Here is a 20,647-nt window from a genome sequence, read left to right as displayed (position 1 = left end):
ACGATGTCCAACCCACTAAATCATAACAAACGTAATGGTGAATAAGGGTCTTTGCATTTGTAATGAAATGTAGATGCATGGTACACTGAATCAAGGCTCTGTAAGATGGAGGAGGCTGCATGCAGGTACAATATATAACCATAATCAATCACAGACAGAAAAGTAGCTTCCACAAAGTTCTTTCTTGGCATTGAAAGTAAAGCAAGATTTATTTCTAAAATAAAAGCCAATCTTCACTCTGAGCCTCCTAACTAGATTAGCAATATGTACATTAAATAAAAGGTTCCTTTAAACAACTTGAAAGCCTCAACAGCCACCTTTTCCATCCTCTGTCTTTAAGACACAGAAGAAGAAAAGAAGACGTGGTTTAACAAGCAGCCAGTCGCCAGTTTGGAGGACCATCACCGGCTAGCTTAACGTTAGCCGCAGTGACTGCATGCTAACGTTAGCAGGCTAAAACAACAAAACATATAAACAAGATGACTTTGGAGTCACCTGGAGTCTCGTTTCTTCTGATTTGGTAGTGACTAAGCTTGCCCATAATGAACCAGTCTGTCCACTGAGTGCAAAGAGATCAAACTGACATCAACCCTCCATCAATCTACCAGTAAGACACCAAACAAGTTCACTCACAAACTGTCCATGTACCAGTGTTGCTGGGATTAGTTACTGTAATGTAATTACTGAATTTCAATTTCAATTAGTCATAATGTGTGGGGTGTTTAGTCTTTGAAGGTTTCAATGATCCTTATGTCTGTTTTTAGCTTTACAGGATTAAAATAATAATGTTTCTGTTTTGTGTTATGGTGATGTTAATGTTCGCTAATCTTTAGTGTGGCCTTTCAATATATTTCAAACTACGCTGAGGCTTTTTAAAGGCCTGAAGATTCCTTCAATCAGAGCAAAACCACAGCTGACAAATCCACAATGAGGTGGATTCTGTCATTTACAGAGCTTATGTCAGCAGGTAGAGTCTTTAATCCAGGAGCCTTCAGTGTTCCTTTCTGTGTTTCTTCCTGGAGAAATCAAACTCGTGACCCTGGTAACGTTAATGCCTTGCTCTACTCACTGAGCACAGTGTCGGCATCTGTCCAAGAAGCCCAGACAGTAGCTTGGAGCTTCAGACGCTCGTCCGCCTTCACTGAAATCCTCCAGTCAAAGCAAACAGCGACAGGATGTCGCCGCAGAGGAATGAAGCTCGGCGCTTTTGAAGGTTTCCACAGCTGCTGAGTTTTTAAATGAATATTCATTCAACTGTGGAGATTCACCAACACTTCCTCATCCTCCCCACCGTCCCCTGCTGATCCAAGATGGCTGTCAACAAACCCTAAACAACAACCGAGCGAGCCAAGAGCGAGGACTCTATTCATCTCTTGTGGGGGCTGCTGTGGCTCAGAGGTAGAGCAGGTCATCCACTAATTGGAAGATCAGCGGCTCCTCCAGTCCGCATGTTGGAGTGTCCTCGGGCAACATACTGAACCCCATATTACCACCAAAGGCTGTGAGCATCAGAAACTCCTCCTGATGAGCAGGTTGGCACCTTACATGGTAGGTGCCAACCTGCAATTTTCCTCTGAAATTCTCCTCTGCCATCAGTGTATGAGTGTGTGTGTGTGAATGGGTGAATGTTGGTATGTAGTATAAAGCGCTTTGAGTGTTTCGGAAAACCAGAAAGTCGCTATATAAATGCAGCCCATTTACCATTTACCATTCGTGACGCCAATTTATAACCCACGAGAAACATTTCCTCCCCATCCTGGAGAAAATGATGTTTTGCAAAAATCAGTTCTGACGCCGCTCAGAGGCAAATGGTTCTGTTCACAGCCGAATATAAAATCAATCAGGTTTGTAATGGTCTGCGCTGAGAGCATGACAAACACCCATGGCAGTGCTCAGCTCTCTGTACGCCCGCTCAGAAATACAGGGACACAATCATTTTCCTTAGCCAGCATGAGCGGGAAATGAGAGGCGCTCTGTAAATAAGATATTACTCTACAGACGGCCGTATTCCCTTCAACAATTTTCCTTTAAAATGAGTGCCAATTATAAGCGATGGGGTCCGTCTCCCCCGCAGCGTAGCCGTATCACATTTGAAATTTAAATCAGAGGTGATATTCTTGGCGGATGATGGATGCGGCTTTATAGGGGATTTTAACAAAATCCCAGGCGATGAGGCGAGTTGATACAGATCTGTTTCACATGTGGAGGACTCGACTGTCTTTTTGCTTTGAGGAAAAATCCTCTCCTTCAAAAAGGGCTGCCAGGTAAAGAGGTGGCATTAAGATGGGAAGACAAACAGACAAAAAGGTTCGGGGGGGGAGGGGGGGGGTGGTGGAGGGGTGGTGGGGTTGCACAGAGCTGAGAATGCCACGAGGACGGCTGGTTGAATCTAAATGTCAAAGTGTTTCTGCGCTCAGATGAACTTTACAGAACCGGTCTCCGTTTCGCTTCCTTTTAGCTCTATATGCTTAGTGTCTGTCCAGCTGTGTGATGCCGCACATCTGGATTATTACCCTCCTCCGTCATTAATTCAGCCACAACACAAGAGCTCAAATCTGAGCAGCTCTCATCATCAGATGAAGTTAAATTACCTTTCAGAGCTGCTGCTGCTGCTGCTGCCAGGAATAGACTCTCACAAACATCCCTTTCCCCACCAAAACAAAACATGTCCCTAACAGAGAGCTGCTGCCATCGAGGGGTAATTACGGAAGTGGGTTTGTCCTCCTGTCACCCGTCTGTACTCCACAAGCTGCATAGCAAACACCTCAAATGAAAAAAAAAAAAAAAAAAAACTGACAGCGTCGTCCTCGCGGCATTTAAACAGCTCGGAACAGCAGTCAAATCTGTCAATTTCCTCCTGTGAAATCTCACTTCAGTGGGTCTCCAAGAAACCCGCGGGGCTGCAGCGTTTCAAGTTTGAATAGTTTGAATCAGTGTGTGTGTGTGTGTGTGTGTGTGTGTGTGAGACTTTTACAGAAGCGGAGCGTTAATGGAACCGCAGACGTCTGGGGACGGACGTCTACGAGGAGGCTTCGGGCCTCGCGGTAGAGCTCAGACGAGGTTTTTCATAACGAGCGGCGATGGCCCGTCACGCGCGTTTTGATTGGACCACACTGCACCTGTTTATACGAGACTGTTCGCTTCACAACACGGCTACAGTAAAGAAACACTAGAAGCATGTTGTTTGTGATACTGGAGCAGGAACGTGAAGGAAAATGAAATCATGTAGGAGAAGTACAGATGCTTTTATAATGACAAAACAAAAAACAACAACCTGTGCTTGCAGCCAAGCAGGAACTCAGTTTGAACTTGTTTCTCTATTACCAAGTAAAAAAAAACCCAGATTCTTCTTCTATGATTTCTGCATGGATTTACGCAGGTTTATTGTTGATGCATGTCAGAGATAATGATATCCTCGGGAAGTGTCAGTCATGCTGAATGATGTCAATATGTGTTTCATGAGTTCATCATGAGTTCAGTTACCGAGAAGCACAGAGAATATTTCTGAACGAGGCTTTAGACGAACCAGCTCGAAACTTTTACTCGACTCTGACTTTAAGGTCGTCTTCATTCGACCGGTAAAACACACACATTTTTAGTATTTTCAGTATTTAACCTCTAGCAGGTGAGTTCCTGTTTATGTTTTGTGTTGCGTGAAGAAGAAAAAAAAAAAAACTCTTCATTGTGTTTTTCTTAACAAAGTTACTTACAAGACGGAGACGATGTCGCCTCGCTGGACCTGGTAGTTCCTCACGCTCCAGCGGTTCAGCAGGACCACGTCACACTCCGACCCCCCATCTGGGTTCAGGAACGGCTGCTCACACACATACACAAACACACACACACACACACACACACACACACACACACACAGAGGTAGAATAACAGACAATTTCCTCAATTAAGCAATTAATCATTTTGTCTAGAAAATACCAGGAAGTAGTGACTCATATGATTTCTTAGAGCCCAACCTGACATCCTCTAATATCTTGTTTTGTCACTAATCTAATGTACCATACTGGTCTGAATATAATACATTTTTTCTGGAAATTACATTTCAAAAAGCGAGCGTCATCTTATATTAGAAGACGAGACAAGAGTTTTAGTATGTGCACTGTAAGTGTGGGATTAACGTTCTGCTTTAACGGAAATATTTCACTTTTATGAGAGAAAAGGCTTCAAGGATCTTCTCCTTGGATTAAAAGTATCTCAGGGAAACTTTCCCAGCAGGACGAGTGTGAAAGTGTGTTGTACCTTTTTCCTAAAACAGCTGTATGAAAACAAGGGTCGTCTTATTACAGGGCCAGTACAATAATCCAAAGATATTCAGGTTCGAATAATCATTTCAGTCATTTTTCAAGCGACATCTTCTGGTTTCGGCTTCTCATATGTGATGATTTGCTGTTTATCTTCATTGAATTGAATATCTTGAGGTTTTAGACTGTTAGTCAAACAAACCGAAGGCTTCACCGCAGCCTCAGAGAAACTATGAATGCAATTATTTCACAATTTTTTTAACATTTCATAAAGTAAACAATGAATCAGCTAATTGAGAAAATAATTGGAAAATTAATGGATAATGAAAATAATCATTAGTTGCAGCTGTGATTCAGTTTACTATTATGTATATGACACAGAAAAGCATCAAAACCTCATATCTGAGAAGCTAAAACGTGCAGATAATTGGTATTTTTGTTAAGTTAACGCCAAGTTTCTGTCTATTGACTAACTGATTAATCGTTGCAGCTCTCGTTTGTACAAATATGAGCAACATACAAATGTTTAATGACTCCCTACACAGTTTACAGTAAACATCCCACCCTCACATACCGTAGAAACACATGCAGTATATACTCAAAGCCACATGAGGTGGTGACTCAGTGTAACGTCTAACAGAGCAGAACTAAACTCTCTAAATATAGCTTGGTCAAAAGGTCGACAACTCGCGCACACACACACACACACACACACACACACACACACACACACTTCACTAGGTCTATGTTCCCAGACATACACACACACACTGCACTAGGTTGCATTAAATTGCTGCTCCTAAACAAAAAAAACACTTGTCTGTAGCCACACTGGTGCCCCAGTGAGGCTGTAATGGTAAAACATAGAAAAACAGCATTCAGTGCTGAATAAGGGGCTCCCATTTAAAAAGCCTCAACTTCTCTCTAGAAATACTGAGTCAATCATTGTTTTCAACGAGTCATTATGGTCTCAATCTCTAAATTCAGAACCAGAATAAGTGTGCTGGTGGTCATTTTGTAAATTATTGCTCCGTTAATAAGATTTGAAGACTTATAGTAGCCTTGATGTCTGCTGTGTGGGTGTTGATTGACAGCTGTGATTGACAGTTGGCTCACCTGCTTCTCCGAGACTCACATTGAGTGGGACTATTATCGCAATATTTCAGTTTAATGTTACTTGATTATGATACCTGCCCTGTTAGCGCAATTTAGCTAAAGTAGCTAACGTTAGCCCAAGTGTGCAGCACTCGGTGTTCCCAGTAAGCTAGTGTTAGCTTGAGTCCAAGGTAGCGGTGTGTGTTTCCACAGCGTGAAAGGTAACACCCCGCACCTTTTATTTTGAAGGTTCAGGCTCCAAACAGAAAAAAATGGCGCCAACCAGAAGCTGCAACTCTGGACTTCAAACCGGCTCCAGTGCAAACCAACAGGTGACGTCACACCTCGCTACGTCCAGCTTTACATACAATCTACAATTTAAAGCCATTAACTACACATTGCATACAGTATATAAGCCTGTTCCCATGTTATCTGTCATTTTAAATTGATTTTCTACCTTCATACCTTCCAGGCAGCCAGATTTCAATTATTTCATCATCCACTCCGACCACCTCCCCTACGACTCCAGTGAGCTGTTGCCTGTGAACAGATCGAGGCAGTAATTGCATCCCAACATAACTAGGAAAACTATTTTGTAATATATATAAAAGGTAATTTCTATGAGACAAGGTTGTCATGTCAAACCGTCAAAGTGAGTGTGGAAGTCCATTTTTCAATCTTTTTTTAAATTTGTCACAGTAAAACAGTTTCAGATTCTCTTTCCTTTAGTGATCCGCCTGATGAAACACTTCATCTAAAATGTCACTGTTATAGTGTCAAACCAAAGATCCTGAATATGACAGCGCTACCCCCCTCCCCATCCACAACAACAACAACAACAACACATTCATTATTCTTACAACTCTGTCTGTGTCACTTCTGCGGAGGATCCGCGCGTGACGAAGCCCGCTCACTACGGCGAGCGACGCCACACGCGACGACTGTTTCATTAAACGGGGACGCAAGGCCATTTCACGCTTGCCGGCGTGATTGACAGAATATCTCTTATCTGTCGGTCCACCCCCCCCACACCCCCCAAAATAAATATGCATGTGAGTGCTGTCAGCCTGCGAGTTTATCAGTTAGAGTTGGATACTTCATCAGCCTCCCTTGCAGTCATATTTCACCATATTACATGCTGGATTGTTTCTGAAACTCCTGCTGCGGTGAGTCTGAATTTAGATGATGTGAAAAAATTTTGACAGTTCGGCTGCAGCAGACTGTCTGATTATTAATTTCGGGTTGGCAGAGAAGATGCAGGAGTTTGAGAAACTTTGCGTATTAAAAGGAGAAAAGTTTATGCAGCAGAGAAATTTCACAGAATCAAGTCTGGACTCCCTCCAGACTGTTTAGACTTGGGTTGAGACACACGATAAACTACTGGTGATGCAAGTCTGAAGTCTGAAGCTCATCTAATGCATGTTTTATGGTCCTGTGATAAAGTTTAAAGAGCAGATTGCAGGTTGGAGACCCCAGAATTTGACTTCCGCATCTGAAAAAGCTAAACCAGAGGTGACGTAGCGGGAAGGAGCGCGGTCAATTTTAAACAACAGGAAAATAATGGATCTTAATGCTAGTTGTGACACTGAAGAGGTCGTGAACGTGTATCCATATCAATATGACGGAACGGCCTTATAATTACGAGCCTGTTACGCGTCAAAGAGACCAAGAACAGACCAGGGTCAGAAGAAATAACGGTCAGAGGAGAGAGATTCAGTCGTGGCCACTTTTTCCCTCTGAATATGTGCCTTTATGTCTTGTAAAACATTAAATCCTGCATTAACTTTTCACATGGTCATTTTCACACAAGGTCAAGTATAACTTTTGTAAAAAAACTTGAACCTGCAATTTGCTCTTTAAGAATTTTGGGCCTCTGTGAGATTTCAGAGACCCACATTTCGTATTTGTTTTAGGTGATGGAGACGTCTTAATGGGAGGAGACAAACTGGGTCCAAACCAGTTTCATGACAGGCAGATGGATTCTTCTCAGAGGATGGCGAGAACGGCAGCATTTGAAAAGATGTCCTGTAATCGGTTTGGAAGATTGGATGTATATATGAGAAAATGGTTTAGTGCCTTAATCTATGCTTTGAGAAAAATACGTATTTGTTTTGTACTTCCTTGTTTTTTCACCGGTTTGTTTGTTTTATTCTGAATATCTGTGTCTAATGTACATGATGGAGGGTATATACGTTGACAACCGAGGCCATCTGTGTATGTGGTGATGATGAGCTGTGGGGTTTACGGTGTGGGGGGGGGGATATTTTATGATGCACATTATTTTCTATTTTGTTTCAGAAATAATAAAAAATGTTAATCAGTAAAAAAAGGTAATTTATGACCCTCCGCTGAGATAATGATCATTAGTTTGATCATGCATGCTTGTGTCATAAATTACAAAGTCAAACAGTACATATTCATAACCATCCGTTACTCAGGAGCTCAGAAAACACTGTTTCCATGACGACAACTCAAACACACACACACACACACACACACACACACTCCTTTGTCTCTCTGTTTGTGTTTTTTTACAGTTTAGTCCCTGCTGCTCTGTGATGATCCTGCTGCTAAAATCTCTTTCTTATCCGACTTTAGTTAAATGTTAAACATAATATCACTGTGATGACACGCTGACCTTTTGCATGTGACAAACAGACATACGGCTTATGTTTGGAAACATTTTGCAGTTTTGCTCAAGCTCAAAATGACAGAAATGATGTTTTCTGACCAAAGCAACAATTAGAAACTGAGCAGATTTTTGTAACTTTTTTTTGACCTAATTTTATTGCAAAAGCTTTACTGGGTGAAGAACCAGCAGAATGATTAGTCCAGTAGCTGTAACTCTAGATCAGAGAAAACTCTCCTCATGGTCCCAAACACTCTGACAGAGCTGGATAAATCTGCCTTTTCCTTTCACGCCCTGCACACTTGGAATGAGCTGCGAGGCATATTCAACGTGCAATCTTTACCCTCTCCTGACTCTCTTTAAAAATATATTAAAATCAGTTTTTACAGAACAGTGTTATTGCTTTTAACAAGTGCCATTATTTGCTAGGAACCTGATCCCTTTTGTTATTTGTCCTCATATATACTTCTATATGAAACCTTTTTATTGTTTTTTCTGCTGCCATCTTAAATAAGACTCCCTGGCAGAAGAGATATTGTATCTCAAAGGGATATTTCTGGCTAAATAAAAGGATAAATAAATAAATAAACCTGACGGCAGCTTGAAAAGGCACCGAAAGCACTGATTTATGTGTCAAAATTCCTTTATGCTCAGTCTCAATAATTTATCTAAAAAACCCCAGAAACAACACACACAGAGCTGTTTCTGCTTTCACAAATGACCTCTTGTCCCTTTATCATTTCCACTGCGTCTTGAACTTTACAGCACAGACGGAGGAGCCTGAGTCTTTTATATTATAAAGACAACAGACGGGATGCACTGGGCCTCACTCACAAACAGCACGTACACACAAATCTGTGCTTAAACCGTACGTATGAATGTTTTAAGCACAAAATCCGGGATTCATCAATATGTTCTTACCTGAATTTGCTCTTACTTTGCGGACAAATTCAGAACTGCCTTAGACTGTCTTAAAAATGTGAAACTGCCAATAATACACAATTTTTTTACTAATTATAAAGTTAAGGGTCTAAGGCTGCATACAGGATTCGCAATCAGGCTCCAAACGGTTGTGCCGATGACATGTTTACCGGCTAAATCTGCCTTTTCTGGCTTCTTCTACTTCTGAAACTATTGTTTGCATTTCACTAGTTTTTCTAAATTTTTATCAGTGAGTGACAGCTCTCTGCACTGCTGCACCGCTCCCACACAGCTTTCCTTATATAGAGAAATGGGGGGCATGGTGATATGCTAATTACCTGTCAATTTAGAACGATTCTGATTCATTAATACAAGCACGGCGGCAGTGCACACTTACCATGAATCTGACAGTAATTTTGCATGTGCAGTAATTTTGTGCACAAAGGAAGAACATTTCTACGCACATATTAGTGAACGAGGCCCGTTGTGAGCAGCAGTAATCAGGACCACATTCACCCGGCGTCCTGTCAGACGGCATTATGGGAATATTTTGATGTCTAAACAAGCTAGCAGCCAGCAGCGGGTCATTAGGTCTTCACCTTTTAATAACAGCAACACTTTGTTCAGTAAGACACAGAATAAAGAGCTTAGATACAACTTTCACATTCTATTTTTGCAGACTCCCCTGCTGTAGATATGAACATTTGTTTATGCATCAGACAGACTAAATCAAGGAGGATCAAAGCTTTTACATAAACAGATTAAACATGATAAAACTGTAACCGGAGTGAACTGTTTGGAAACAGAGAGCCCGTGTTTCTGAGTGAAAACATCTCATTTGTCAACTCACTTTTAAAAAAAAACAACCCGTGTTTGGTTCCATTAAGGATTTTGTCTTTGCTGAGGTCGGCTTCGTGACCCGACATACAGAGAGACATAAATATACAACATGAACCAGGGAGCTAACATGCATATTTAATATTCATGCTCATTAAAAATAGAGAGCAGATTGTTTTATGCATAATACAACACATGTCGAGGATAATGAGCTGCACGACAGGAAACAAACTCGGTCAAAACCCAACAGGCACGTTTTAAAAATCTTTTTACATCAGTGCTTCTTAGATTAGAAGAGCAGGTTGTTTACTGTTTGGATGAGACAGAGAGAGGCCATGCATGATGTGTTTGTGGAATTATCTTTCCTACAACACGGCGTCTTGTAAATACCGGTTTCCACTTTTAAAGGAAAGTGCTGCCTTTGTTCTGCAGAGGTAAAGCAGCTCTAACACTGGAGTAGCACTTTTCACTGTGACTCCTTCAAAACGTTTCATATTAAAAAACACTTTTGTTTGTTTGTATATTTCTCACACGGAACCACAAAGCAGCTATTTGTTTTGGACACAGAAACCGTTGTTCTCCTCCAACCACAGACTGTATATAAAGATGGAAGCAGTGAGGTGTGACATCACCTGTTGGTTTGAATCGGAGCTGGTTTGAAGCACAGAGTTGCAGTTTATGGTTGGCGGCTTCTTTTCTGTTTGGAGCCGGGACCTTCAGATAAGGAGTGTTGCCTTTCACGCTCTGGAAACACACCCCGATACCTGGGACCCAAGCATGGATGTATTATAAGAGCAGCCAATTTTTCCCAGTGGACACTCGCGGTATTGCAGCGAAAAATCCTCCTGCAGCCCAAAAAGGATTTTCCCTACAGACCACCATTGTAGAAGAGACACCTGTAAAACTGTTGACAGGACACCTCGAACTGCAAACAACGTCAATTATGACTCCTTCTATTATGAACTTTTGATTCATGGAGGAGAAAAGCGATTTAAAAATCCGTGACGTCATCACAATGTAAAGTCTATGGGCCGAGCGGGAGCTAGCGGGCAGGGCTAGCGCGGGAAACACTACCGCGCATATTCAGTGGGCCGCACAACGCGGAAGCAAACCCGGAAGCTAGAAACTTTTTTTGGGCATATGCGCCAGGCGAGTAATTCCTATAGGACTGAATGAGCGCCATTTTTAGTCCGGTATCCAGCTCTTATAGTACATCCATGGACCCAAGCTAACGTTAGCTTACTGGGAGCACTGAGCGCTGCACACTTAGGCTAACGTTAGCTACTTTAGCTTAATTGCCAATTCATTTTAAAAGCTTGTTATATTATCCATTGTGTCAAATCTTCATCTGAAAAGTAACTAAAGCTGTTAAATAAATGCAGTGGAGTAGAAAGTACAACATTTCCCTCTGAAATGTAGTGGAGTGGAAGTATAAAGTAGCATCACATGGAAATACTCAAGTAAAGTACAAGTACCTCAAAATTGTACTTAAGTACCGTACTTTGAACCATGAACCACTGAAATAGAGGAAGTCATTTTGACATGAAGCAAGTTGAAATAGAGAGTTAAGCTTCTCAGACTCTCTCGTTAGCAAAAACCCAAAATGTTTTCAGGGTTCTGTGAATTTCTTGCTCTCAGTAGCTCTCAGTAAAGTTGTAGAATTTGCAGCCTCCTCTCTCTGCTGACCTCAGTAGACGTCTCTGAGGACCGACAGCGTGAGGTTTTTCTTCTCACACTCTGATTAGTAGATGTGTTGTAACGTCTCACCTGCATCGATGCTCCCTCCACTCGCGCCACGTAGGCGAACCGGTCGAGGACGGTGACCGTGACGGGAACGGCGACGAAGAAGCCGCTAACAAACGCTCGCAGGTAGCGCCGCCCCGCCGTTGCCTGCTGAGCCATCGCCTGGACGAGGAAACAATAAATAAAAAAAAACCATCAGCATGAACCATGACGACACACAAAGGAAACTAAACAGCTCTCAGGTTAGATTAGACTAGATTAGATTAAACTTCATTGATCTCTGTGGGGAGAGCGGGTCGATGCGGCAGCAGCAAGAGAGTAATAGAAAAATCACAAAGGAAACAAGAGCAGAGCAAACAGGGGAACAGAGGACAATTACTGCACTAACGTGTGATATGTGGAAGTGCATGAAAATACAACAACAACAATTGAGTTCATCCAACAACTGACTATAGGTAGTATTAGACTTACTTTCTGCAAAAAAAAAAAACAACAATTGTACACAATTCAAAGTATGTGAAGTGTCTCCTTCCTCTTGTCAAAGTAAAAAAGTCTAAGGCAGAATTCAGACAAAGGTTTTTTTCTGGCTCATCATCTCATTTTTGGTCTCAAAATTCTCTTGCACACAGTGTTTCTTAGATGTAAAATCAAGGACATATATATATATATATATATATATATACATATATATATATATATATATATATATATATATATCACAGAGGACAGAACTCCCCACGCACAGCCAGTATTTTCAGTATTTTCAGTCACATGCTGGTCGGTCACAGGAACATATAAAGGTGAAAATCTAAATTAACCACCGCACACTGAGATGACTTTACTGTGACTTTATTAGGAGCGAACTATATAACATATATATCATCAGTTATAGTCTTTGATTCTTTGTGTTGTGGACAGTGTTTCCTTGCATCCTGGTGTGGTCTATGTCCTGGAGGTCGCATTTGGTTTGTTGTCGTGACACAACACTGTCAATAAGCTCATCCACAGTTATCAGGAGTGAAGATAACCAACTCAGACTGCTAAGCCTCATATTGACCTCAGCTTCTTTTTTCTGCACAGAACAAGGATTTTGTTCCCTATAGCGATCTCTTCCTGACACGTCATAGCACAGGAGGAATGATTACTCTGTCAAACGTAAAGTTTTCATTCTCCGCAAAGTATTTTTTTCACGCTTGTCATATTGATCAGACTCTGACCCAGACACTGTAAATTTCTCAAAGAAGTTTATCACAAAGACAGTGTGATACACAGCCAATAGACCTGCATCCTCATGCATGAGCGTCGGGCCTCTTCCTGACACATAAATACTTTCCAAAGAGTGAAAACTTGATGCTGGCTACAGTAACCACGCTCTTCAGGGACGAAAAAACATGTCACCCAGTGCAGCGGTGTGGCTCACTGATGTGTTTTTAATAGTTTTTGGACAACAACAGAGGCCTATGGCACAGAGGAATAATATATATCAGACTTTGGATGCACACACAATATTTCTCTGCACATTAGGTTTGTTGACAACATGAAAAATATAGAATATTGCTTTTCTAGCCTCGTCCTTTAAGCCATGTAATCAAGCATCCGTTAAGTCTCAGGCTGTTGACTAATTTCCAAAGTTAAAATAAGTTAAACTAAAGCACTCTAAAGTGAATGACTGTCACCTAACTTACAGGTTTGGGTCGTGTTATGGGATTTATATTAACAGGTCTGCATTGGATTTAGAGATAACGGCGGGTAATGGCTCGGTTCCAGTACAGAGCGTTGTGGGTGCTGGTTTGCAAATTTGGACCCGTGCAGGACTTTGGCCTCAAGCGATGAAGTGAAACTTTACTATTTAGGTTCATTTGCTACTAAATGAACCTTGTGCTGAGATGATTATGTCAACAAATATCAGTGGTAAAACTCAGTTGTATGAGACCTTCTTTGCATATCGACTGACCGTTGTGGGGTTCTGGCCCAAAGATGAGAAACTAAATCAGACATCTGAGGACGCCAAGACTCTTCACTGAAACCCAACCACCATGAGAATAAAATAAGAATCATAATATTCAAGCAGAATCCGATCAAAGTGATTTCACTAGAATCTGACATGGTTTAGTTAGTCTGATCAGTATCATACTGCCTGTGTGCAAATGTTACAATATCATACTGCTCAAGTAAATAAATAAAAAGGACAGTTTGGTCCCACATCTCAGTGTAACACTTAACATGTGACGGTGAGGCTTAATCACAACATGAGCCTGATTGACTAGAACATGCAGTAGCTCAGGCGTCACAAAAAGGAGTCATCTTTCTGTCAATTTTCAGAGCCAGTTTTGGCGAATGGACACTGAAAACACATCACACTGAGCGTGTTCTCCCCAGACACAGTTTTTCATCCACTTTGCTTTTCATGGCGCGCTCCAGGAAGCCCAGACAGGCGTGAAATGACCGACCAGCCGGCAGCAGCAGCAGCGGCCATGCACCGCTGCCTTCGGCTAACAGCTAACGGCCTCGCCATGGACGTCCGCTGTCCTCAACTCTGGAGATCTGCTACTGCTATTACCTCCACAACACAAGACTTCAAATGAAACATTATCAAAAACTCATTGTACTCCTTCAACACTTTCACTGTCAGTAGGTGGACATATCAGAAATAGATTAGAGAATCCCATTCAGTACAACTACATTTCCCCCTGGAGAAAACTCTTTGCCACCTGTAACTGGGACCATGTCCACACTAAGCCGGGCCAAATTGGTGAACACCTCTTTTTCCTCTCTGTTTTGGCCCCCCGTCCAGACTAAAACAGCGTTTTTCTCCCCCCAAAATGGGGCTTTTCCAAAATGGCCTCCAGAATGTGTAAAAATGAAAACCCCAGCTTGGAGTTGTAGTGTGCACGGAGAGAAAACGGAGCTTTGTAGAAACGCTGTCATATGGCAGTGGTGCATTTCATTGGAAGAGAGAAGAAGAAACACAATGGCAACAATGGCAACAATGGCTGACGGCTTCATTGGAGTGTTGTTCTCTTTATTGTCTACTTTGATAGCTTGTTAAACATAGTTATCTACCACCTTTTCTCTGCTGAAACTGTTGTTATCTGAAAAAAAAAATGTCAAGAAGCTGCCGCAGAAACGGAAATAGTTGTTTTTACTCAAAAACAACTAGTAAGGTTTAGCTGGTTTAACGTAGACGTAGTCTGGGTTTCTACTAGGGATGTGTAGAGATGCCAGTATTTGTATTTGTATCTGTATTTGTTGAGGCAGCAAAATTATTTGTATCTGTATTTGTATTCGAATAAAAGTGGAAAGAGGCTTAATAATCCTGTTTTTGTATTTATTACGCTTTTCATTTTAGAAAATTAAAGTGTTACAACAAGTAGACGACTGCGTTGACTACTGAGCTAAAACTTTACTCATCGACTCATTGCAGGCAGACCTTTGAGTATTTATACACCCATAACTTCAAAGGTGATTCTTGCTTTGCACTTTTCATTTATTGACCATTTTTTACAACCTAACTTTGTGGAAAGGAGAAGGGGAACAACAGGTTATGGAGAGTCCCTTGGGAACTGGTATTTGACATGTTGGGTTTTTTTTTCTTCCCAAAAACAAATAATTTTTAAAATATTTGTATGAAACAAATATTCATAGAAAACTCACTATTTGTGCTTTGCCGAATAATGTATTTGTATTCGGGTACACCCCTACAGGGTTTCTTCTACGAGTGCATGTGCAACAGCGGGGTTAGCTGTATGGCAGGAGGAAAAGAATAAAGAAATATTAAACAGTTTCAACTTTAACTTCATCGTCCCAGGTGTGTTCAGTAGTCAAGCGGATAATCACATAACTGCAACGTCCCCAGTTTAATTCTGGCAGGGGACCTTTGTTGCATGTCTCTCTGTCCTCGCATTTCCTGTCTTCATCTCTACTGTCAAGAAAATGCAAAGGCTGCGTCCAAAATCGCTCCCTCATTCACTCGTTCCCCACCTCCTACATAACACTCAATACATAATGCTCAACGGTTTACTCTACAGTCAGCAGTAAAGTCATTTTGTGTTATCTGTAACAACAGTAATTTTCACATTGATAAAATGTGGTGCAGTGCATCGTGGGATTGTTGGCAGAGAGCAGTGTACACATTGTGGACACTACATTAAAATCCTTAAAAAATCATCTCCTCCTTCTCCCTCATTAGCAATTACAGAATCTATGAATATGTAAATATATTTCATTTCAGAGGTTTTCCTGCTGGACACCAGATGTTTCCTACTTCACTGTAAAGGCCCCAAACGCACCAAAAGTGATAATTGATGCGTCTGATTTCACGTGTGTCAGTGATGATGATGCTATGGTGAAGTGCAGGCATCAGGTTTTAAAGGCCTTTTGTTCTTTTTATTTTATATATTTGCATTATCTGGATGCAGTGAATGAATGAAAAGGAGAAATGCTGAGAAACCAAGAGTGTCTGTTTCCACAGCGAATCATCTGTTGAGTGTTTGACGGTTAATTATTTATGCTGTAGGATGTATAACCGGCGCGAAATAATCAGAATATAACATCTCCTTGCTCGATTACCGCCACAGTCTGTCTCACGTACTCTCTCTCTCTCTCTCTCTCTCTCTCTCTTTTTCGGCTGCAGGAAGAACAACTTTGTTCGCTGGATCCTCCAAAATCGAAACAAGGTCGGAGTAGGGGGCGTCAAGGCAGTTTGATTCACCTGATTACGCTTTTGGTGCACATTTAAAACAATAAGTGTATTTCAAAACTCGTGCATCAGAGTCCATTCTCAGTGTTTGTGCACCGGAGGCTTCAAGTTTACACATCACACTTGTGTAAATTACATACTGGACTACGATTGGCTCCAAACCAGTTACGATGTCACAAATCATGCTCGTAGGCCCGCCCCTTAAAATACGATTTTAAATGAGCTCAGAGAAACTTTCCACCTTCAGCAGACGACTGTGAAAACAAACTCTGCACATTCATCATCCTGCAGAGTGAAGCTCAAACATCCGACCGAAGGAAGAAGAAGAAAAACACATTTTTGAGAGGAGGAGGACTTTAACAGATCGCAGAGAAACAGACGTCTTTTTAAATCTGATTTTTACAGCGTGTGTCTGATGTCTGGTTTGACAGAGTTATGATTTTCAGATTAAAGGCTATGAATTTTGATGAAAATTGCATCCCTCTGGCGAAAAAGAGTCAAGTACTTCCTCTTTCTAACCTGCATAAATGGTATTACTCCAGTTATGTGCGGTTACAATATGCAGCCCTTTGATCGAGGCTGCTGTAATAAAACACTGAGGTTGTAAACATCACAGATATACACACAAACATACACCAAGAAACACAGATGTACAGTGATACACACACACACACACACAGAGCTCCATCCTCCTCAAACAAAGGAGAGTGTTCCCAGCCTCAGTATACGTTACGTCCTATTAACCACAGTGATCTGCCTCCGCCGGGCTTTGTAAGACATCAGTTACCCACCATGTGCTGGAGGGAGGATACTCCAGCACCGGAGCAGAAAATCTATTCTAGCATAACAATCCATCCTGACATGAGCATATTGCCATTACACTTCCATACAGCACCGCCGCATAATTTCCCCTCACAGAGAACAAGTGTATCATCAGAGGAAGCTCGGCACGGAGCTTCAAGGTTTCCGCTCAGTTTTACAGTCGAGTCCTTTTTTTTGACGCCGACACCTCGGAGCCCTGCGGCGCTCATAATAAAAAACCGCCTCGTTTCTAGCGGTTTCCTGTCGGCGCATTTAAGCAAAGTGGCTGACACAGCAGGTGCCACATCACAGTCACGCTAAGATGAAAAATGACTCTCACCTTGTTAGTTAAATGTCCAGATCATAAAAAACTGTAGGATAATGAAGCAAAGGAGCAGATGAAAAGTTTGATTCTTTGAAAAACATCATGATTCCTTTTATCCTGTTAGTCTGTGTCTGTAGGTGCATACACACACGGACCCAATGACCTCTGACCTCTGGCATAACGACATCAAGGAAACATAGCACAGGACTACAAACGCAGCCTTCTCACCACAGTTTTGGGAATGAACAGCTTTGCACCAAGGATCCTATTTCTTCCAAAACACACCTGCTAGACTATAAACCTTTACAACTCTTCGTCTGGCTGTTGCTCTTTTTCTGCTCGCCAGCTTGCCGACTGCTGTCACTTCTTCTTTTTCCTCTCGGGCCTTATCATCTGGGATGGCCTGGCATCTCGGGCGTTGTCCTTGTTTTTCTACAGCTGAGAGCTAAAAGCTCCAGAAAGAGACTCAACTAAGAAGCAAAAGACCACAAAGCCACGAGTCAAGCCACACCGTTTACCATTTGAATATATATTATTTTCACAATCTCCTATTTTTATCGTGTATTTAAACTTTTAAAGACTTGTCCAAGGACTCTTCTGATTAGTTTAGAGGTCCTTGCATCCAACTCTGCAGCCTGCCACTGAAAGCACTGAGACTGTGTGTGTGTGTGTGTGTGTGTCCACTATGAAACTGGATTCATCCTCCTGAGAAGCAGTGAACCAAAGCTGTTTCACTGAACCCCGCTGCAACAGTTTTCATCTGGCTGTTACCCTGGCGACCCCAGGATCACACCAAGTTCGCCCATCATCCAGCCTTCATCGTCACGGAAACAGCAGGAAAACCATCTACCATGCTTCCGTCTCAGGGTCGATGCAAGAGTTATTCAAAATTACATTTTTATTGGTTGTAGCTGTGTTTTTGACTCGTTTTTGATAACATTCATTCATGGCAATAACTTGTTAATTTAATTTACCCATTCATTCATTCATTCTTTTAGTTGTATATCTACACATCTTTCATCCCTTGGTAGTTAAATAAATATCTTGTTTTATAGCCGAGTTGTATCTGTGTATGGAGGTCATTATATTCAGAGTTTATGACTTTCAGGTATAAGACTGATTGATTAATTATATTTCTTCCGAGGGAGGTGGTGCATAACATTAATTCCAAGTGTAGCGTTATTCCTACAATATACAGCTTTTAAAAAAAGCAAAGCACCTTCACACTACCCTTTCATTGCTGGAGCTTTAATTAAAAATCAATCTTATCAATAATCCAGAGGCATCACAGAGTTTTACTGCTCTGAGGTGAAAACTTTTATCTCCACACAGTGAACTACAGACACCATGTTTTTAGAGAACTACTATAGTTTTTATTTTTTTTTAAGTTTAAAAATCGGCTTCTGGGCGCTGTTCCTGGGGGTTTGACACAAACGTGAACAAGTCTCGGTTCTCTTGGTTTGTGGAGAAAAAAGAGGAGAAACTGGTGGAGTTGTGAAGTGAACATGAGCGCCTCTTTGATGTGTTTTCCCATTTGTACCGAGATACAGTGGAGCAGGAAGGAAAAAAAAAAGTGGACAGAAATTGCTGCATGTGAGGAACGTCATCGTCTGGCTGAGCCAATCGGAGGCAGAGCAGGGCGGGTCACGCCTTCGCCAAAGTAGGATTCGTAAATTTGCATCCTGAAGCTAACGTTAGCTACTGCAATGTTTGCTACTAGCCTATGATTTAACCATTGTGTCAGCTGAAGACTGCGAGCTTCAATCATATAAATCTGGCTGCAGTGCTCACTCTCTGCCTTTTCCTGTGTGTGCGTGTGTGTGTGTGTGTCAGAGTGGGAAATTAACACCCGCCACCAGCCAAATACTGCTAAAATATGAAAGTGGTTGGTAGGTTTCAGACATAAAATAATGATTTAGTATTGAGTGGCTGATGAATTTGAACATTTATCTGTCAGTGGATGGTAGATGTTCACATTTTAAAAAGTTATTTTCCCACCCTGGTGTGTGTGTGCGTGTGTAGGAGGGGGATTGACTTTGTAGAGGTGTTCACAAGTTACTCCATGTTTACAATCTAATTAGAAAACTCTGAATGGCAGGAGCGGCCCTGCAATCCATCACACGTATTAAAACAGAGGGACAAAGTTAATGAGGGGTGTAAGACGTGAAAACATAACCTAACGTCCATCCTTTGGCTGTCTGACAGGTATGTGTGTCACCACACCTACTACTCATCTCTGTATCTGGGACAGGGCCGCCACTAGGAGGCAGCAGCAGGACTACAGCAGCCAGGACCTTGTTAGAGCCCCTCACACACAAACACACACACACACACACACACACACAACAAGCACTGCAGGCATCAACAGCGTCGTGCCCACTCATGACTGACTCACAACCTCAGTAGACTCATCAATGAGCATAATGGACCACTGGTAGTAATGGTTTAATCAGTGTGATTCTTGAGGCAAGAAATTATTTTTTGATTTAGCTGTGTAACTTACAGTGCAGGTAGCGATGACTCAAGATAGTGGACTATTACAGAGATTTTTCAACCTGGACTCTCTTCTCCCATCTTTTTGAGTGAATAATGGGGTCAACAATTTTTGAAATTGCTCCAATATTGAGTGAGATCTCCTCAGCCAGCAGCTGCAAAAAAGGCTGCGATGTAATCCTTTGAGAAGCTGAACCCCGTCAATGTACGTCCACTAAAAGTGTTTCTGCCACTGACAGGCTCCGACTGTTATTACTATAAGTGTCTGACATCATTACGGAGAGGACTACACAGAGAAATAAAATGTTTTTCTTTACCTTTTGCTTCATCCGGTCTGTTATTGTGTCTCGCTCTGAAATCTCAAAAGTTGAGTTGTTGCAGGAAGAAAACGGTGGAAACATGAGTGAGACTTGGAGAGAGGAGCGCCGGGATGAGTTTGTTGTGTACAGAAAGCGTCGCTTAGTGTTAACTAAAAGATTTTCAAAGTCAAGGCGGCCTCTGATCTTCTATATAACTGTGACAATGGATGTCAACAGAGCGTTTATGGACGTATTAATGTTGCATCATGTGAAAATGGAAATGTTTTGGCTCTATCAACATCTAATTATTAGTATTAACAAGACAGTAGCTATAACTATGTTATATATGGTGACAGACTGTGAATTCTTTATAGTTACAGTATCTTTTTAAGCCAGCTGTGAGTCTGTCTTCACTCTTTCAAGTATTTCTCTTTTCTTCAGTCCTGTTTGTAAGGTTTGGTTGGTGTCTTGGAAGTATGCTGTCATTCCCTTGTGTGGCTTGTTTTGCACCAGAGAAACGTGATGACTTTGAAATGACCTCAATCTGAA

The 20,647-nt window shown here is 41.6% G+C and overlaps 1 protein-coding gene and 1 long non-coding RNA gene across 4 annotated transcripts in view; one reads left to right on the top strand and one right to left on the bottom strand.

Moving 5' to 3' along the window:
- The window catches only part of immp2l (inner mitochondrial membrane peptidase subunit 2), a 165,084-nt gene that overhangs the window by 130,754 nt on the left and 13,683 nt on the right, over nucleotides 1-20,647 (bottom strand). For all 3 annotated transcript variants that reach the window (XR_006096335.1, XM_042412895.1, XM_042412896.1), the window contains exons 2-3: nucleotides 11,506-11,643; nucleotides 3,711-3,814 (exon numbers count right to left, since the gene is read on the bottom strand). Coding sequence is in view for 2 of the 3 variants with exons in the window: in XM_042412895.1 (XP_042268829.1) it covers nucleotides 3,711-3,814; nucleotides 11,506-11,640 (239 nt within the window). In the remaining variant the exon portion in view is untranslated. The remainder of the gene's footprint in view (nucleotides 1-3,710; nucleotides 3,815-11,505; nucleotides 11,644-20,647) is intronic.
- On the top strand, nucleotides 5,641-8,630 carry LOC121898025. Its single transcript, XR_006096336.1, has 3 exons — nucleotides 5,641-5,683; nucleotides 5,824-5,962; nucleotides 7,265-8,630. It is a non-coding gene; the product is annotated as an uncharacterized LOC121898025 (long non-coding RNA).

This window comes from Thunnus maccoyii, chromosome 5 (genome assembly GCF_910596095.1).
Source record: "Thunnus maccoyii chromosome 5, fThuMac1.1, whole genome shotgun sequence".
Lineage (NCBI taxonomy): Eukaryota > Metazoa > Chordata > Actinopteri > Scombriformes > Scombridae > Thunnus > Thunnus maccoyii.
This window is presented reverse-complemented; position numbering and strand designations above follow the sequence as displayed.